Source organism: Coccinella septempunctata, chromosome 7 (genome assembly GCF_907165205.1).
Source record: "Coccinella septempunctata chromosome 7, icCocSept1.1, whole genome shotgun sequence".
NCBI classification, from domain to species: Eukaryota; Metazoa; Arthropoda; class Insecta; order Coleoptera; family Coccinellidae; genus Coccinella; species Coccinella septempunctata.
In genome coordinates, this window is record NC_058195.1 from 28119911 (window position 1) to 28140492 (window position 20582).

Genomic DNA, 20582 nt, shown 5'->3' on the forward strand with positions numbered 1-20582 from the left:
CTTCGAAAATATTTCTTGAGCAAGGCAGCTTCGTCAGAACTCCATCGAGTAGTTTGTGTTGCTGATAGTTCTACACCATTAAAGCTACAACAGGATCACTTGGAAACCGTCGAACACTCTGCAGAAAGTAAAATGCAGAAACTGATTGGCAAACCTTTGCATGGGAGGCACCAGAACGAGGTCAACCATGATTACGTCGACATATCTGCGTCGAACTACTGGTTGACTTCCGGAAGGTTGTTTCCTGAGACAGAGGGCTTCATGCTCGCCATCCAGGATCAGGTGATTCCAACAAGAAATTACATGAAGTACATCGCCAAGGATGCCTCAGTGGCGGACGATAGCTGTCGTTATGGCTGTGCGACACATGAAACTATCCAGCACATCACCGGCGGATGTCAGAAGTTCGCGGGCACGGAGTACAAAAATAGACATGATGCTGTTGCCAAGATTCTTCACCAAGAATTGGCACTAAAACACCGACTTCTAGCTTCGAAAAAGGTGCCTTATTACAATTACCATCCGGATGCTGTGCTGGAAAACGAACATCACAAGCTCTACTGGGATCGCACGGTTCTCACAGACCGAAAAATAACCCACAATAGACCAGACCTCATATTGCTCAATAAGGATGAGGACAGAGCACTATTCATAGACGTGGCAATTCCAAATAATACCAATCTTCTAGATAGGCACACTGAAAAAATTTCAAAATACAGAGATCTCGAGGAACAAGCCAGAAGACAGTGGAAGCTGAAAGATATCAAGACCATCCCTATTGTCATTTCATCTACAGGCCTGATACCGAAGAAACTACTAGAGAACTTGAGGAAACTTCAGTTGGACGAAAATATCTATAGAGTCATGCAGAAAGCGGTACTGCTCGGAACGGCGAGAACTGTACGCAAGTACATGGGGAATGCAGAGGAACACCGTCTGCTCCGACAGGAAGTGCGGGTGGAGCAGGAATCCAACCTACAGCAGGGAGACGAGGAGCGACCCGGACCCGACCACCACCACGAGCCCGAAAACCTGGAAAGGGCTCCAACAGAGCTTAATCCTTTTGATATCTGAGATATCTGGGATAAGTGAATTTTCCTCTGGAGAGGAGTGTGAAAGCCGCAAGGCTAAAGTCATAATAATAATAATATTATCAACAATCCACGCCGCCAATCGTGCGTTCGACGATTATATCTAACTAGCTGACCCGGCAAACCTAGTTTTGCCATTTAAATTATTTCTAGGGTAGATAATGATAACTAACTCATCGTCATTGCTCGATTGGTCGTAAGAAAAAGGAATGCCTTTTTTCTGTTCTGTACAATTTTTTTTTTGAATATTTTGTTATATAAACCTTGCCCTAACAATAATAAACACAACAAGAAAAGAATTGTCTAATTTGGTGCGATCGTTTGAACAATAAAGCATTTTGAAGTAAACCATAGATCCTCTCTCATTAATATAGATAGATAGTCCGAGAACTGGCAGCAAAAACAACTACCTCATAAGTTACCAAAGGTTCATTTTAATAATGTGAACTTGAAACCGTCCGCCTGCCGTTCGTGAGTGGTCGCCTTATTGGATAAAAAAAATTCAAGATGTGAAAAATCGAATAGAACTTTCCAATTATTATCAAGATGAATGTTGTATCAAAATGGTCTAGGATCTTAACTGAATTGAAATCGCAAGCGTCTACCAACAAGGATGGTCGCTATTTTGAAACAGACGCTGTCAAATACAGGGTGGTCCAGATCGTAACCAAGAAATTTTGATCACGTATTCTACATCAAAAATGAGCCCCAGTTTGTCATATAAACATATGTCTAGAAATGTTTCCTCTCCCAGATACGGGGTGTTAAAATTATAGAAAAAAAAATATTTTTTAATAATAACTTTCACACTGCTTGAAATATTTTTATGAAATTTGAGACATAGGTTTTGAGCGTCAAGGAGCACTTTTTGCATAATATCATTTCTTTTCTATTCTCCGTACTGCAGCGAGACTGAATATTTTCAGATGAAAAAATGATACGCCACTGGCCTTTCCAACAATAAAAATCACTTTTTGAATCCTTATTCAATTTGGAGCAAATTCGGTCTCTTGATTTTTTGCTGTACGAGGCACCGGTTCCGGGTAAAAAAAATAAAACACATTCTAATGCATGAAGAAATCGCCAAAATTTGATATGGCAGGTACATAATAATAATAAGACTATTTTTGTGAACGAAACGTGTAACTAAAAAAAAAAATAAGCATTAACAACCACACTCAAAACGAACTTGAAGAAGATGTTCGAAGTATGAACCATTTTGCTGAACACATAATTCACATCGACGTCCAACAGATCCGGCAGCAGCAGCTAAATTTCGATTTCTTAATTCGTCGCAAGCATTTTGAATACGGCCAATAACTTTTTCCCTTGAGTTCACAGGAGTCATATATACTTTGAATTTTTCGCATTTGAAACAGTTCAATAATATTTTTAATAGGAATGGTAGAATGCTCGACCTAATTTTGTGTAATAAAAATAGGGTTGATCGCGTTTGTCGTAGTGACGCTCCTATGGTCAGTGAGGATGACCATCATCCAGCAGTAGAGTTCTTTTTTAATATAAGGGTTCGTAGCTACCTAAGAACGAACTGCTCATTTAAATTTAATTTCAAAAGGGCCGACTACGATGCGATCAATTCTGAACTCTTGATGGTAGATTGGAACTCCCTCTTGGGGGATTTAGATAGAAACGATGGCGTGGATGTTCTCTACGAAATGCTCGATGAATTGATCACCGAGTATATACCCAAAACCAAAATAAATAAAAAATTCCCTTACTTTTATTCCGAGGAAACAAAACGTATCATTCGGCAGAAGTGTAACATTCATAAGAAATATAAAATTTTCAATGACATAATAATATATCATCATTATAGATTCAAAAAGCTCAGAAAACTTTAAAAAAAACTTATTTTTAGGGATTTCTACAGCTATCTTGACCATATAGAGCAGGAGTTACCCAAGAATCCTAATAGTTTCTACAAGTATATATCTCGTAAGAAAGGTCATGGTAAATTTCCATCAGTTATGAGTGATGGAGCTATTGAAGCAACATCCTCGAAAGAAATTTCTGAGCGTTTTGCTGATTATTTTAGTTCTGTTTTCGAACCACCTTCATCCCCGATTGATGACTTGCATTGTGTGGAGAGCATCTACAGCAGTAATTACTTAAGCGATGTTTCCCTATCTGGAGCGATCGTGGAAGAAGCTTTAAAAGCATTAGATCCTAATAAGGGACCTGGTCCCGATGAGATTTCGCCAATATTTTTGAAAAATTGTTCTAAATCTTTATCATTACCACTTACTATTCTCTTCAACCGATCGCTCCGGAGTGGAGATTTCCCACGTCGCTGGAAACTTTCTGAAATCGTTTCAGTTCATAAGGAAAGCCGAAAGGATCTCGTTCAGAACTATAGACCTATTGCTATTCTCTCCGTTATTCCAAAATTATTTGAATCTCTCGTTCAGCGCTCATTGAGTCACCATATAAGGCACCTGATAATTGAAAACCAGCACGGATTTGTTAAAGGTAGGAATCTAGAAACCAATTTGGTGGGTTTCCTTGAAGCCCTACATCATAGAAATACCAAATGAAAAGAAGTCCGACTCCCGTCCTAAATTTATTGACACTGTTTGTAATCTATGATTTCTAGGCACTACAACAGCGCTGCTCCAAAATCGCACCGACGGAAATCGGAACTAATGCTCTGCGGCATCGGTCGTAGGTGGCGGGCCAAAACCTATTCATTCGATTTGAAATTTTGAACCCCAGTAGACTTTGCGTCGTCTTACTTGTAATTCACAAATGAAACTATTTCATTCATTTGCTACAAAACTAAAGATACTACATTAGGTACAGATAAATCGATGACAAATTTGTTGATTGAAAAATGAATCGTGATTTTTTTTTCAACTATTGAATTGTAGGCACAGAAACAATTAAAATTGAAGACTGAAATTACCCACCATGGAACTAAAAAGGTACCGATTGAAATTTATTTTGGGAGGATTTTGCATCTCTTCACAAACCTTTTAGAGCCTGTCCAGATGCAGCGAGAAACGCGCGATTCACTACGCGCGTTTCGAAACGCGCGTGTCGAGATACTAGAGCACAGTAGATCCCGTCCACATGCACACGCGCGTGCAATAAAATCGCAAGTTCGACGCAAGCAATCGCAGAGATCTCGACTCGCGCGTTCTACGCGCGTGTCGAGATACTAGGGCCCCAATGGTAGCGTCCAGTACACATGCGTTGGTTGCTGCGTGAGGACGGATTAAGTGAAATTTCGAAATGGAATTCGATAACTATATTGAACTTTTTATTGATGAAGTTGAAAGGGGAATTCTGTTGTGGGATATGGAATCACCCAAATATTTCAATCGTATTCGGAAAAAATGTTGGGAAGAAATTGTTTATAGATTTTCTGAAGAAGGTGATTCAGACGAGAAAAAAGAGCTTTGGATAAGTAAACCATTTTTATTAGTGCGCGAAGAAGGATTATACGGAAAAAAATGTACTGCGTTACTTGGAACAATACATAAATTATTAAACCATTTGATTTTGTCAGGGCAGTTGACTCATTTACAAAATATTTAGCAAATCGGTCTCCTGTATTACGTTTCAAACGTCAATGAGTTCTGAAAAGTGCCACTTCATATGTCAGAATTGCAAAAAGATAATTCTGTTGTGGTATATGGAATCTCCCGGATATTCCAATCGATGAATACCTACTAAAAATACATGTTGGAAAGAAATTGTTGAAATATTTTGTGAAGGAAGTAATTCAAAAGAGAAAAAAACCATCCACACTGGAAACCGAAGATTCAATAATAGGGAATACTGGGCTGGAAACTCGCGTTTTGACGCGTAGACAAACGCTACATGTGGACGCAACATGAAATTATACGCGCGTAGTCAATCGCGCGTTTCTCGCCGCATCTGGACAAGCTCTTAGGGCTTTCACTCCCAATCTCTGAAACAAAATCAATTAAAAATGAAATCAAAGATTTGCTCCTGCGTAAATTCTTGCACTAATTTGTCAGGAGCAAATTAACTAGAAAAAATTGTTGCCTGACAATGAACTCAAAATAAATAACGTTGAAATTATAATTCTTCGTTACGTTTCGGAGTCTATATCAGACTCCTTCATCAGACGAAAAAATCTACTTTTGAAAATCTTCTGGAATTGTCGCTTTTTGTCTGACATTAATTGTCAACACACAGAAACAGAGACTGCGCAGAAACGTTGATTCATTTAATTTTGAAATTAACGGATGACAGTTCCTTCTTTAATAAATTGATCCAAATATGATCTATTCCTACCGAACAATTTGCCAAATTATTATCCTGATCTAACAGAATACACGTAGATTCTTTAATTTTTCGTTTATAATGGTCTGGTTCTGTCATTAAAATTTTTGTGTTGTCCCAATCCATCATGTGGTCTCCCGTATTAGAACAAATGTGATCTGCGATTTGCGATCGATTAATTTCTCTATTTTTAATATTATTTTTATGTTCGCGTTTTCTTATTTCTAGAGGTCTGGACGTTTCACCTGTATAAGTTTTACCACAAATACAGGGTATGTTGTAAATACAATTTTTTGATTTTTGTTTTTCGTTCAAAGGTTTAGTTTTTGTTAATATAGATCTTAAATCATTTTGCGTTTTAAAAACAGTTCGTATGTTGAACTTCGAACCGATTCTTCTTATTTTTTCTGAAAGGCCATTAACATAAGGAATTACATTCAACAAATTTGGTTGTTCTTGACGGTTTGTTGGTTGTTCCTGATCATTATTACGATTTTGGTTAGTCATTTTTCTCTCTAAATTTAATATTGTTTTTTCAATAAAATTTTTTGGGTATTGATTATCCCTAAGAAAATGTTTAATGAAGTCAACTTCATTATTTCTAATTTCGAGTGTAGATGAAATTAAATTAGCTCTATCATAAAGTGTTTTAATGATACCTCTTTTGACACTTACTTGGTGATTGGAATAAAAATTTAAATATCTATTAGTATGTGTCTTTTTTCGGTATACGCTCGTTTCAAAATAATTCGGAAACTTTTTTATTGAAACATCTAGGAATGAAATTTTGTTATCCTGCACTAATTCCATTGTAAATTTTATTGTAGGTTCTTTGTTGTTGATATGATCAAAAAAATTCTCTAGTTCATCTCTACCATGTTGCCAAATCACAAAAATATCGTCTACATATCGCCACCAAGTCTTTGGTTTTAGTGGGTATGTGTCTATATATTTTTGTTCGAAAGATTCCATGAATATGTTACTCATTACTGGTGATAAAGGAGAACCCATAGCCATACCAAATTTTTGTTTATAGAAAACATCATCTAATTGAAAATATGTGGAATTCAGGCAAACTTCTAATATCTCCATTATATCATCAATAGTCAATTTCGAATTTTCATAAATGGTTCTATCATTAATCAATTTTGTTCTCACTATTTCAAGAGTTTTATCAACTGGAACATTTGGAAAAAGATTTACTACATCAAAACTTACTAAGATGTCTGTTGCATTTAAATTAGAATTTCTAAATTTTTCAAGAAAGTGTTGAGTATTTTTCAAAAAACTAGTTGATTTTCCTGTTAATGGGTTCAAAAATTGTAAAATATATTTAGCAAAATTTTGACAGGGGGATCCGAGTGAACTTACTATTGGTCTCAAAGGAATAAGAGGTTTATGTATTTTAGGTAGGCCGTATAAATGTGGGGGTTTGCTATAAGATGGTGTGATAAATTTCTTTTGAGCATATGTGAATTTTTTGGAATTTTTTGAAATAATTTTCTTCACTTTATTCTCTGTGAGAGAAGTTGGATCTTTTTTGATTTTGGAATATTTATCGGTATCATCAACAATTTCTAAAAGTTTTCTTTTATATTCACCTGAATCCATAATAACTGTTGCATTTCCTTTATCGGCAGGTAAAATTTTATTGTTATTATCATTTTTCAATGAAGTTATAGTTTTATTCTCAATTTTATTTAGATTTGGTTTTATTTTAAAAGGTTTATCAAGTAACAATTTATTTAGTACTCTAAATTCATTCGATTTATCAAGCGGAAGTTTTTGGGCTGTTTTTTCAATAGCTGTAATTATATCTAATGTTGGAATGTGTTTTGGAGTTATAGCAAAATTGAGTCCTTTTGATAATATCAATTTTTCATTTTCATTCAAATTTCGTGAAGATAAGTTGATTACCGTTTTATTAATGAAGTTGTTACTGATTTTTGTATTGTTGAATTTTTGTTGGTTTTCTTCCATTAGTATATTAAATTTTTTGAAATTAGATCGTTTGCTCTTCTCATATTCATGAAAATACGAAATATTCACACAATGTAAAATATGTTCAAAGTCTTCCTTTGAAAGGTTACGGAAAATTTCTTCTTCTAACCTTAATATATTTTGTTGAAATCTTACCTTATTATATCTGAGAAAATTTATTCTTTCTCTTACCAACGCATAACCGAACCTGTTTTTAATCTTTTCCGAACCATTACTCCGAAATGGTAGCCTAATTCTCAGGAATTTTGGAATCAATCTATTATCTCTGCATCTACACATGAAGGTGAGACTGTTTTCTGTGTGGGATAGTTTTTTGTACAATTCTTCCAATTTTCTAAAACTTGAAATAGAAAAAGGCCCATACCTTTCTTTCAGATATCGATATCTGAAAGATATCGATCGAGAAGAGCAAACGATCTAATTTCAAAAAATTTAATATACTAATGGAAGAAAACCAACAAAAATTCAACAATACAAAAATCAGTAACAACTTCATTAATAAAACGGTAATCAACTTATCTTCACGAAATTTGAATGAAAATGAAAAATTGATATTATCAAAAGGACTCAATTTTGCTATAACTCCAAAACACATTCCAACATTAGATATAATTACAGCTATTGAAAAAACAGCCCAAAAACTTCCGCTTGATAAATCGAATGAATTTAGAGTACTAAATAAATTGTTACTTGATAAACCTTTTAAAATAAAACCAAATCTAAATAAAATTGAGAATAAAACTATAACTTCATTGAAAAATGATAATAACATTAAAATTTTACCTGCCGATAAAGGAAATGCAACAGTTATTATGGATTCAGGTGAATATAAAAGAAAACTTTTAGAAATTGTTGATGATACCGATAAATATTCCAAAATCAAAAAAGATCCAACTTCTCTCACAGAGAATAAAGTGAAGAAAATTATTTCAAAAAATTCCAAAAAATTCACATATGCTCAAAAGAAATTTATCACACCATCTTATAGCAAACCCCCACATTTATACGGCCTACCTAAAATACATAAAACTCTTATTCCTTTGAGACCAAAAGTAAGTTTACTCGGATCCCCCTGTCAAAATTTTGCTAAATATATTTTACAATTTTTGAACCCATTAACAGGAAAATCAACTAGTTTTTTGAAAAATACTCAACACTTTCTTGAAAAATTAAGAAATTCTAATTTAAATGCAACAGACATCTTAGTAAGTTTTGATGTAGTAAATCTTTTTCCAAATGTTCCAGTTGATAAAACTCTTGAAATAGTGAGAACAAAATTGATTAATGATAGAACCATTTATGAAAATTCGAAATTGACTATTGATGATATAATGGAGATATTAGAAGTTTGCCTGAATTCCACATATTTTCAATTAGATGATGTTTTCTATAAACAAAAATTTGGTATGGCTATGGGTTCTCCTTTATCACCAGTAATGAGTAACATATTCATGGAATCTTTCGATCAAAAATATATAGACACATACCCACTAAAACCAAAGACTTGGTGGCGATATGTAGACGATATTTTTGTGATTTGGCAACATGGTAGAGATGAACTAGAGAATTTTTTTGATCATATCAACAACAAAGAACCTACAATAAAATTTACAATGGAATTAGAGCAGGATAACAAAATTTCATTCCTAGATGTTTCAATAAAAAAGTTTCCGAATTATTTTGAAACGAGCGTATACCGAAAAAAGACACATACTAATAGATATTTAAATTTTTATTCCAATCACCAAGTAAGTGTCAAAAGAGGTATCATTAAAACACTTTATGATAGAGCTAATTTAATTTCATCTACACCCGAAATTAGAAATAATGAAGTTGACTTCATTAAACATTTTCTTAGGGATAATCAATACCCAAAAAATTTTATTGAAAAAACAATATTAAATTTAGAGAGAAAAATGACTAACCAAAATCGTAATAATGATCAGGAACAACCAACAAACCGTCAAGAACAACCAAATTTGTTGAATGTAATTCCTTATGTTAATGGCCTTTCAGAAAAAATAAGAAGAATCGGTTCGAAGTTCAACATACGAACTGTTTTTAAAACGCAAAATGATTTAAGATCTATATTAACAAAAACTAAACCTTTGAACGAAAAACAAAAATCAAAAAATTGTATTTACAACATACCCTGTATTTGTGGTAAAACTTATACAGGTGAAACGTTCAGACCTCTAGAAATAAGAAAACGCGAACATAAAAATAATATTAAAAATAGAGAAATTAATCGATCGCAAATCGCAGATCACATTTGTTCTAATACGGGAGACCACATGATGGATTGGGACAACACAAAAATTTTAATGACAGAACCAGACCATTATAAACGAAAAATTAAAGAATCTACGTGTATTCTGTTAGATCAGGATAATAATTTGGCAAATTGTTCGGTAGGAATAGATCATATTTGGATCAATTTATTAAAGAAGGAACTGTCATCCGGTAATTTCAAAATTAAATGAATCAACGTTTCTGCGCAGTCTCTGTTTCTGTGTGTTGACAATTAATGTCAGACAAAAAGCGACAATTCCAGAAGATTTTCAAAAGTAGATTTTTTCGTCTGATGAAGGAGTCTGATATAGACTCCGAAACGTAACGAAGAATTATAATTTCAACGTTATTTATTTTGAGTTCATTGTCAGGCAACAATTTTTTCTAGTTAATTTGCTCCTGACAAATTAGTGCAAGAATTTACGCAGGAGCAAATCTTTGATTTCATTTTTAATTGATTTTGTTTCAGAGATTGGGAGTGAAAGCCCTAAAAGGTTTGTGAAGAGATAAAAAGGTACCACCTCATAAAACGACTGCATTGCAGGGGGTGTTGTAAAAGTATTCAAGTACAAATTATTGCAAAATAAAATAAGAGCAGTTTAGGAAGGAGCGGAATTTTTATTAACCCTTAAACCATATCTCTAAGAAATTGTTCTGCAGAAAATGATATTGGTTAGGAATATAACGACATAACTATTACAGTAAACTAGCAATGAATTATAGGTAATCTTGTAATTGCCCTTGTTGACAGGATATTCGAAGTCTTCTCTTCGGTAAACTCTCTGTTTCTTCTGGTAAACCATTTTCGAGAAAAATTTGTTGAAGGAATGTTGAGTTTTCAAATACTGAAAATACATCCATAATTAAGTAGGTACTCAGTTGCAAAATCGTACTTCATCACAAATTAGTTGTATTTTCATAAGAATAACGCTTGGTTTTGTATGAACTTTGGGTACTCAACTCGGTCGTATTTGAACTCAATGGTATGGTATGGTAATGGCGGCCTGTTTTGAGATCTAAAGAATAGCCACAATTGAGTTGGAGTGATTTTGGCGACAGCGGTCTCATCGAACAGCTGGCCTCAAACCAAGTCAACTTTAAACGTGTTAAAATACAATTTTTCTTTGAAGAACTTATACTTTCTCAAGCCAACGGTGAGCTGACAAATTCCAAGCTTCATGATTACACAAACATAATTATCAAAAAACCAATCACTTACCAGTAAAGCAAGAGACGGAACTAGAAGAACGTATATGATTCCCACTAGACGAACAAATTATTGAAAAAATAAGAACATTTCTTGGAAAAACTTCGCCAAAATAAATCTGTCATCAGAACAGTATTTCATAGATTGAATCTATGTAGGATTTCTATCACAGATATTATTTTTGATTTCTATAGTAACACGACTCGACTCTAGCGCCCCAAAGTAATCGCACCGGCTGAAGGGCGAACTAAAGCGGTTGCATTTCTGCCTATATAAGTTGGAAGGGGTTGCCCTACATGATGGATTCGAATGGCAAAATCAGACAGACGTAATATACACGGATTTTAAAAAAGCTTTCTATAAGGTTAATCATAGTGTACTTTTTCGCAGACTTGCAGAAGTGGAAATATGTGGCAGTCTATTGAGGTGGGTAATATCGTATGTGTTGCGGAGATCCCAGTTTGTATGTGTGGGAGGGCAGAAATCGAGATATTTTTCTAGCACATCGGGAGTGCCTCAGGGTTCGCACCTGGGACCCTTACTGTTTATCATTTATATTAATAATATCTCCTCCTGTTTCCGTACTGCTGATTTTTTGATTTATGCGGATGACCTCAAAATATTCCTGAAGATAAAGAGCATTGAGGACTTCGTTCTACTTCAAGAGGATTTGGATAGGTTCTCTGAGTACTGCAGAGAGAACTTTCTCTTTCTTAATTTGAGTAAATGTTCCATTATTTCATTTACCAGGAATACAAATGTCTTGAAGTTCGGGTATAAAATAGACCAAATTCAATTGCGACGGGTTGAAGGTGTTCGTGATTTGGGAATGTTCTTAGATACCAAGTTAACTTTCATTCAACATATCGATCACATAATTTCATCTTCGAATAAAATGCTTGGATTCATTCTCCGACAAGCTAAATTGTTCAGGACTAATAAGAGTTTACTCACGCTGTACAACACCTTCGTTCTGAATAAACTAAACTTTGCCTCTTCGATTTGGAACCCTCATTATGAATGTCATATTGAAAGATTAGAAAGAGTGCAACATAAATTTCTCAAATATCTGTCATACCGTAATAATCTGCTCATAGAAGATCATGATTACACTGAAGCTCAGGCTAGGTTCAATATGCTTAGTTTAGAAAACCGCAGAAAAATTTATGATATGAGTTTTTTATATAAAGTTCTGAACGGCATTTTTTTGGTTCCCTCTATTCTGCAGCTGTTGTCCTTTAGAGTTCCCGAGAAAAGATTAAGATCGAGGGAAACTTTTGCTGTCCCTTTCCGTCGTTTGAACGTAACGCAAAATTCGTCAATTTGTAGATTTTTGACGACGTTTAACACGGAATTTAGCAATACCGATCCCTTTAATACGTCCATTTTTCAATTCAAAAAACTACTAAAAAAAAAACTATCATAGAATGTTGTTGCGTGAGTGGTTTTCGCATAAATTATCGAAAGAATAATTTATCATTTTGTACAGTGTTAAAAATTGGAGGAATTCTTAACCCAACTCTACCACTCGATGCACATCTCTAGCAACTCAGTGACTACGTTTATCGTTACATGCTTCTGTGAACGTAACCTTTGAATCTCTGTCAATCAGCTGTTCAAAAAAACCGGTGGAACCTGTTGAATCTGCTCAATTTAATTCATTCTTCTTAGATTCTTCGTTCGCTCAAGTGAATTGGAACTTGGTCTAAATTCTTAACGTGATTTTTTAGTGCACTCTCAACTTTTTCAGTCAGCTCAAATCTAATAATATTATTTTATATTATAATTATCAATCGATCAACATCTCAAAAAGGTACAGTACTTTTTCACTCAACAAAAAATGTAATCATTTTTTTGCATGTGTCACGTTAGAATATCATTCTACATAATTTTCCTATCAGCATTCACTCCATCGCTATGCATTTTCTCACAATTACATTTGCAATATTCTGCTCTACATCTCTCTATCATATTTGCATGTATATTTTCTCAATTTTCTCCAAATCTCTCGACCAACCACGTGCTCCATGTATCTAGCTGCTTCAACCTCCTCAAAATGCATCGATATTTCATTCACTGTGAATCACATCACCTCGACAATCACTCACATTTTAATTTCTCTAATTTTAGCACCAAGTTCACATTTCACACCACTCTATTAGAAGCTTATATACTTGTATTCACTCTCATTTTGTATATATGTCACCTCAGATTAACTTTACACCTCTTACGATCAGACTTCTCAGGCCTCTTAAGTTTCAGGTACCTCTACGCTCAAGTTGGACACTTCGAAGGCTTCTCATAGACCAGATCGAAATCCATCTCACTACACTCAGAACTCTGAATAATGGAATACACTCAATCAACTCTCTTGGACAAACTGGTTTGTGATAACGCTCGAGGAGGTCCAACCTGATTTCAACTCAATAAGTATAATTTATTATACACTTTTGCATGACTCTATTACCTGAAACTTATGATACCTTATTTCTTTTCTCTAACGTTATGAACTGCTCTTCTTGTTTCATCTCACTTATGAGTACTATTCATTAATTCTTTCTACGTTTACAATATTTCATTTCTCTACATTGCATTTGTAACACAACTCACCTCAATTTATGTACTCTCATAAAACACCTTCTGCTTTTCTAATAGATTTGCTATTCCTGTAAGCGTTGGTAATCATCTCTCTCATTCTGTCTCATTACACCTGTCTCACTACATTACATATCTCTAACCTCTCAAGTTGTCACTGCAACCTTCTGTTTTTCTGATAGCGAGACAGTTTATGAAATCGTAAACTCTATCACTGTAAACGTTGTGCTTGCATGATAACACTCACATCAATTCATAACTATCAAGCTCAATTATTATGCAACTCAAAATACATAAACACGTTTTGATGTAGATCTATCTCAATTCTCTCAATTCTTCTCCAACACATAATGATTGATCTTGTTACTCGATACATGAAATTCACTCAACCTGCTCTTTCTCTCAAGCAAATAAAACGTTGATTTTCTCATTGAAACATTACTCTCAAATTCTCTCAATAACTTCTCAATAATTGTAAATAGGTTCACTCTGTTTAGATGTTGTATATAATTTTACTTCATGCGAGTGTCTATTTATTATGTGACGTGTTTGATATACAATAAAGATTTTATTTTACCCTCTCCAACTCAATCATTTGGTAACAGTCCACTTTTAAGTAATTGCCAAAAATCTCAACACCCAGGTTTTTGAACAACAGTGTTGTTTTGAAACTATTTCAGGTTGAAATTTTCTATTTTTGATTGTATGATTCTTTTTCCCATGTAATGTGAATATTTTTTTTGGGTTGGAACACCCGTTTGTAATCCTATTTTCATGAAATAAAAAATGAAATAAAAAAAAAATAAAAAAATAAAAATATACGATTTCAAAAACCCCCATACGAAGAAGTCCAAAGGGGTAATATCGGGGCTCCGTGGAGGCCAACTGACTGGCCCATTACGTCCGATCCATTTTTCTGGAAAATTATTATCCAACCAGTTCCTCACATTTGTATGAAAGTGGGCTGCTGGACAACCGTCAAGTTGAAACCAAGCCGCTAATCTTGATTTTATTGGAATATTTTCCCACATATTTGCATGCTCTGCCATTAGGAATTGTAAAAAATTTTCACCATTAACTTGTTCTGGTGAGAAATAGGGTGATTATTATAAACTCCAAGCCAAACATTAACACTTCTAACTTCACTAACAATTCTACTTGGAAATTTCTTGGTCGAATGGGATGTGGATTTTCGTGGGCCCATACATGTTGGTTATGAAAGTTTACCACGCCCCGACGAGTAAAACACAATTAATCAGTCCATAATATAGTATTTAAAAAGTCTCTTTTCTGCTCAATTGAACGAAGAATCCATTGGCAAAAAAATAACTTTCGCTGTTCATCACCTTCTCGTAAACCTTGGATAGGTTGCAAATGGAAAACATGTCGACGGTCCTTTTTTAACACTCGAAGAATTTTTTACTCAGAAAATCGAAGTGTGCGAACTGCTATTCGACTGCTTGTTGTTGGATTCGTATCAAATTCACGAAGAATCCTGTTATTGTTCCTTTCTTGCCCAATATATTCACCCTATTCTGCCGTTCATCAGGTCTAGTACTAAGTCCATTAGTTCTGAGGAATGCGGATGGCGTCTTCTTGGAAATCTTCTCCGGTACTCCCTAGCTGCTTCCGCCGAGTTTCCATTTGCCACAGAAATAGATATCTGCTTGTTCCCGACTCGTAAAACAAAAAGGCATTTAGTTGTTAAAGAGAAACTGACATATCACCAAAGAGTAACCAACAAGAGGATGCACTCTGTCATTTTGGCCGGTTGGGTTTCAATGACCTTAAGGTTTTTCTAGATATTGGTGGGGGTCAACCAGAAAAAGACGAGTATAAACTTTGCTCTCTCTCTCTTTTAGAATTTTGAATTTGGCGGTATATCCGAAATCATCGCCATTCATTTTATGAAATTATGAACGAACAAACGAATAAGACAAGCTTTTGATAAACTTCAATTTTATAAGTTTTACCAAAATTTAACTAGTGACAAATTTTAAATCGTTTTTTTCAAGACGATCTATAAAAATTGATCCTGTTTTGCATAGTTTTTTTCTTATATTTAGTTTAGTAGTCGTATTGCTCGTTGGAATACATCACATTTTGCATGATTGCATGATTCTTATTTGTTATTTTATTTAATTTATTTGTTGGTTTTACTTATTTGCTTTATATTGAACTGCATATCATTATGGGTGACCATAACAAGAAAAAGAAGTGTTCTGTTGAAAATTGTGCTTCGTTAGGTGAGAGACTTTTCAGATTTCCCAATCCAAAAGAATCACATCGGGTTTTGCAATGGCAATTGGCCTGTAGCGATGAAAATATTATGAAAAAAGAACCAGCCTTATTGTATGGTACTAATAGAATATGTAGTGACCACTACGAACCTCATTTTATGACTAGTCACAATATGAGTAAAGCTGCTGCTCCTACACGTAATTTGTTTAAGAAACCCAAAACAGTGGATGTTGAAAAGCAGACAGAGTTTTTAGGACAAACTAGGGATGTTGGAGTACAAGCAGTATGTATTATTAAAGAAACTGTACGAAGAGAAGGAACTAGAAAGTCTGAAAACACCCAGACACAAACATGCAGGAAATATCATCTAGGACCCCAAGAAAAGAAAAATCAAGACATTTGTTGAAATTAATTAAAGCAAAAGTAGGTATTTTCTTTTTTAATCACTGTAATTGTTCCAGACGAAGACAAAAATGATTAGACGATTGAAAATGGATAATATACACCTAGAGAAATCTTTTGAAAAATCAAGCTCTAGAGTCAGTTCGAAGGAAGTTTTTAAAAATTCTTGTGAAGTACATCTTCCAAAAGTTTTGGGCAATTTAGCAAAAATTGTCTGCGACTTGAAAGATAGAAAAGCACAAGGCAGAAGATATTCCAATGAGCTTAAGCAACATGCTCTTTCAATATATTATTCGAGCCCTAAAACATACAGGAAGATGATACAAAATTATTGATTCCCTTCAGTCTCAACGCTGAGAAGAATGACAGAAAATATGATGAGAAAAATGATGAGATTGTTGGATTTCATGATTTGGGTTAGTAATTTCGCAAATGTAATAAATTAATGTTCAAAAGAAATCTTTTCATTGTATGTCTTTCAGGTAGTGGAAAGGAATTTGTACCGGCCAAAAATGCCTTAGTTTTTATGGCCACAGGAGTGAAGGACAAGTGGAAACAGCCCTTAAGATATTTTTTTGTGAATTCAGTCTGTGCTGCTTCAGACTTGAAAACAATTGTCTTCAATGGTATAGAAAAAATGGTTGAAGCAGGGCTTGATGTTAGAGCTCTTATTTCTGATATGGGCTCTAACTTTGTTATGTTTTCTAAACAGTTGGGTATAAGCACTAATAATTCTCAGTTTCAGGTCAATGGTAAAACTTTATTGTATATTTTTGATGCCCCACACTTGATGAAGTTTATGAGAAATTTATTAATAAATCATTAAGTGCACTTCGAATGTCACACAGCAAACTGGAAGCATATCGAGGAACTTTATAACATTGAAAGAAATAAAAATTTGAAAATGGCTACTAAGTTGACTGAAGCACATATATGTCCCACTTCATTTGAGAAAATGAAAGTGAAGTATGCTACTCAGGTATTCAGTGCAACAGTAGTTTCTGGTGAGAAATTGTATCAAAATTGCACATTATATTATGAATTAAATCAGTTGATTAATGATAATAATGAACTATACTCATGTTTTAAAGCTTTGTCGACATATATTGATTGTGGGGAAATGTCCGCTTCAGCTGCAGGTACGGCACATTTTTTGGAGCAGCTCGATCACCTGTTCGATCTGTTGAATTCATCAACGACAAAAACGACCAATCAATATAGGAGACCATATTCAGGATCGGAGGACCAGGAAAAATGTTGGATGCTTTGGAAGAAATGAAAGTCTTTTCAAATACAAATACAGGTAAAAAAGATGTAACTGGAACTTTTAAATGCATGAATTTTTTCCAGATTACTCGTAGTATCATGAGATTGTGGCATTTTCTCAAAAATGATGGACTCCAAGAGATCAGGAGTAGAAGATTGATTGTATTGAAAACCAAAATACAGGCGAAGATAGACAACGAACTCACCGAGCCGATAATAGTGGAAAGAGGTATACGGCAAGGCGACTCATTGAGCCCACCACTCTTTAATATCATTATGGATGAGATTATAAGAAGAGTATGCAGGGAAAGAGAATACCGACTGGGAAATCGAGAAATAAAAATCTTGTGTTATGCGGATGACGCAGTGGGAGGACAAGCTACCAAAGCAGCAAGAACAGCTTCGCAACTCAATGACACGATATTCAAGAATATCTGAGAACAGAATCGAAAGTCCGTATCTACAAGACGGCGATAAGACCTATCCTGACATATGCGGCAGAAACAAGACCGCAAACATCAAAAACACGTCAAATTATGGTGGCGACAGACATGAAGATAGTCCGTAGAATAGCCGGATGAACACTACTGGACAGGGAAAGAAGTGAGGACATTCGACGAGCATGTCACATCGAGAATATCAATGTATGGGTGCTGGGAAAAAAAATTGAGTGGAACGACCATATCACGCGAATGGCAGAAGATCGACTGGTGAGTGTAGCGAGAGATAAATCACCATCGGGAAGACGAAGCAAAGAAAGACCTCCAAACGGTGTGACGGTCTATCTCCATCAGGCGAGTTGCGATGAGTAAGAGGCATAAGCCTACTTGGAAGAGAGAAGAAGAAGAAGAAGAAGAAGATATATCATATCAACAATCCTTCGTCTTGACGTGTGTGTGTTGCTGCGCTGATTGAGAGCAATATCTCTGGTAAAATTCAACTGATCTTAATTAAACTTTCCCACTCACATTATCGATATCGATTCGTAACTCTGCATCAATTTCATTCGTTTTTCCTGGTTTATTGCGCTGAGGTCCCCCATTGATATTATTCGTTTATAACGTACGAAACTGAACGCACGATACGACGACGTTTAAATCGCGTCGAATGTGAGCACTCTCATCTTAGAGTGAGGTTTTGTTTCTTCCCAAGTTTTGTTTCAGGGTTGCGTCGTATACATCTAAGAGAAACTGAGAAATAATTGGAGAGATATGGATTCAATTTCTGTGATTTTTTTCATTGGTATGTGTCATTACCAGCTACACTAAAAACAAATGAATACATCGAATATATGTGATTCACAACAACTTACTTGATAATAGTCAACCAAGCATAAAAGAATGGTCCATGTTGTAAAAGCTGGGCGAATAGAAACTCAATCCACAGTGTACTGATTACTCCATATTTAGAACAGATGTAGAAGCCAGCTACGGTTCCCAAAACATTCACACAAAGTCGAATCGTTCCCACAACTATCCATGGAATGAGTAAGTAAGCTCTTTCGGTCTGCTTGGATAAATAAAAAAAAACTATCATATCAATATTATCTCGAGATATTCACAAGATGATCTGGAAAATATCTCGTGGAAAAACCTTATCTTGAATGAAGAATGTCCAAAATGTGCAAAATCGCTTGAAAGTTTGTCAGAATACTGGATGTTTCTAAATTGAAGATGAAAACGAAGATTCCTTAAGTAATTTTTGGGCAAATATTCCCATAAACAGGGTGTCACAAATGTTTCGTTTTCGAGACACAGCGTGTTAAATTCTCCCTGTAAAAATACATTTTTGTAATGATTATACGAGTTCATCGAATCTTTATGAATCCTTGCTACAGATTGGGATAAAAACTAATTATGAATTTTTTCACCACAGCTTACTAACTGGATTTTTTATGACAAATTGGATTTTTCATAACTCGGACTGGAAGAAATCTCAAAAAAAGGCCTCTGCTTCATTCAGTCGGCATCGTTGGGATGGGTTATGTGATACTGGCGAGCTCAAATAAGAGCAAAACCGGTCTATCAGTACTCACCTACGATGTCGACACGTTCCACGTTCTTCATAGTATACTGAAAGTGTAGATTTCTGCCACTCCGAGTTAAATAGTTATAATATTTATGTCAAATTTCAGTTGAATATCTTGAGTAGTGTAGATACTATAAGACAAAAACTTGAAAAATTTCTTAACTACAACTCGAATCGTTTGATGTCCCAGGTTTATGTTTTTTTTTATTTATTGAATCATAACCGCCGACATGGATTGATATGTGAATCTCTGCTCATATGATTGAAAATCAACGTTAAAGAAGTCTGCGAAAAGATCGGCAATCTCCGAACGCTCAGCACTTTTATTATTTTATTATGCCATTCTGCTTGGGAACGAACCGCGTACCGCGAAAAAATTTAAGGTGCTTCCAAAATCGCTTGGAGTTGACTTTCAACGGAAGAGATGTAACAACTTGATTTAAATTGAAGGGAGCTTATTTTCGACGAAGATGTAACAACTACTATAGTCATATTGAATTGCTCTTTTGGCTCTACGCCTTAACTCCGAAAATACTCGATAGTCGAAAGTTACCTTCCGTCCCTGGCATTGGGGTGAAGTACCAACCAGGCGCATCTCCAGGTAGCGGATAGGAGGGGTCCTTCTGATAATGATTACAAATGAAGCTGAGGACTGTGGGACTATAAGTTGGCTCGTAATCTTTAAAACACTACTGGTAGCCTTCCAAAATCCCAACGCGGACCAACTTCTCCTGCCCAGCTGTAGTGTCGTGGCTAAGGGCCTGCACAGGATTAACGGCGCCAACTTGACCGAACAGTCAAAGACTGGCGGCAGTTGACAAACCATGCAAACTTGTTTGCGGGGGATCTTGCCTTAATTGGCCGGATCGAGAGGAGACAACCTCATCAAAAACCCCCTAGTTCAAGGTGGAACATCCTATGCCGAAGAACTTCCTCTTTGAGTAGCTCATTGGGTTAAGATGAGTTCCTAATAGGCGAACTCCGGACACCTGCCGCCCTCCGGTTTCAATATGGCTTACCAGGGTAAGGGAGCACTGCCCTGGCGGACTTTTATTTCTTCCCTTCTCGTGGGACCGATTATGGACACCTTAGGAAAAAACACAAACGCAAAACCAGTCGAGACGGGGATCAATCCTATCTCGACGAACGAAACCTCGAAAGAGGAATGTGCAGAAATCGGGGTGAAA

General features: G+C 35.3%; 1 protein-coding gene across 1 annotated transcript in view; it reads right to left on the bottom strand.

Annotated features, from left to right (window-relative positions):
- The window catches only part of LOC123317054, a 123631-nt gene that overhangs the window by 40047 nt on the left and 63002 nt on the right, over positions 1-20582 (bottom strand). Inside the window, exon 2 of the mRNA XM_044903412.1 lies at positions 18680-18873. Within this exon, the coding sequence (XP_044759347.1) occupies positions 18680-18873 (194 nt within the window). The remainder of the gene's footprint in view (positions 1-18679; positions 18874-20582) is intronic.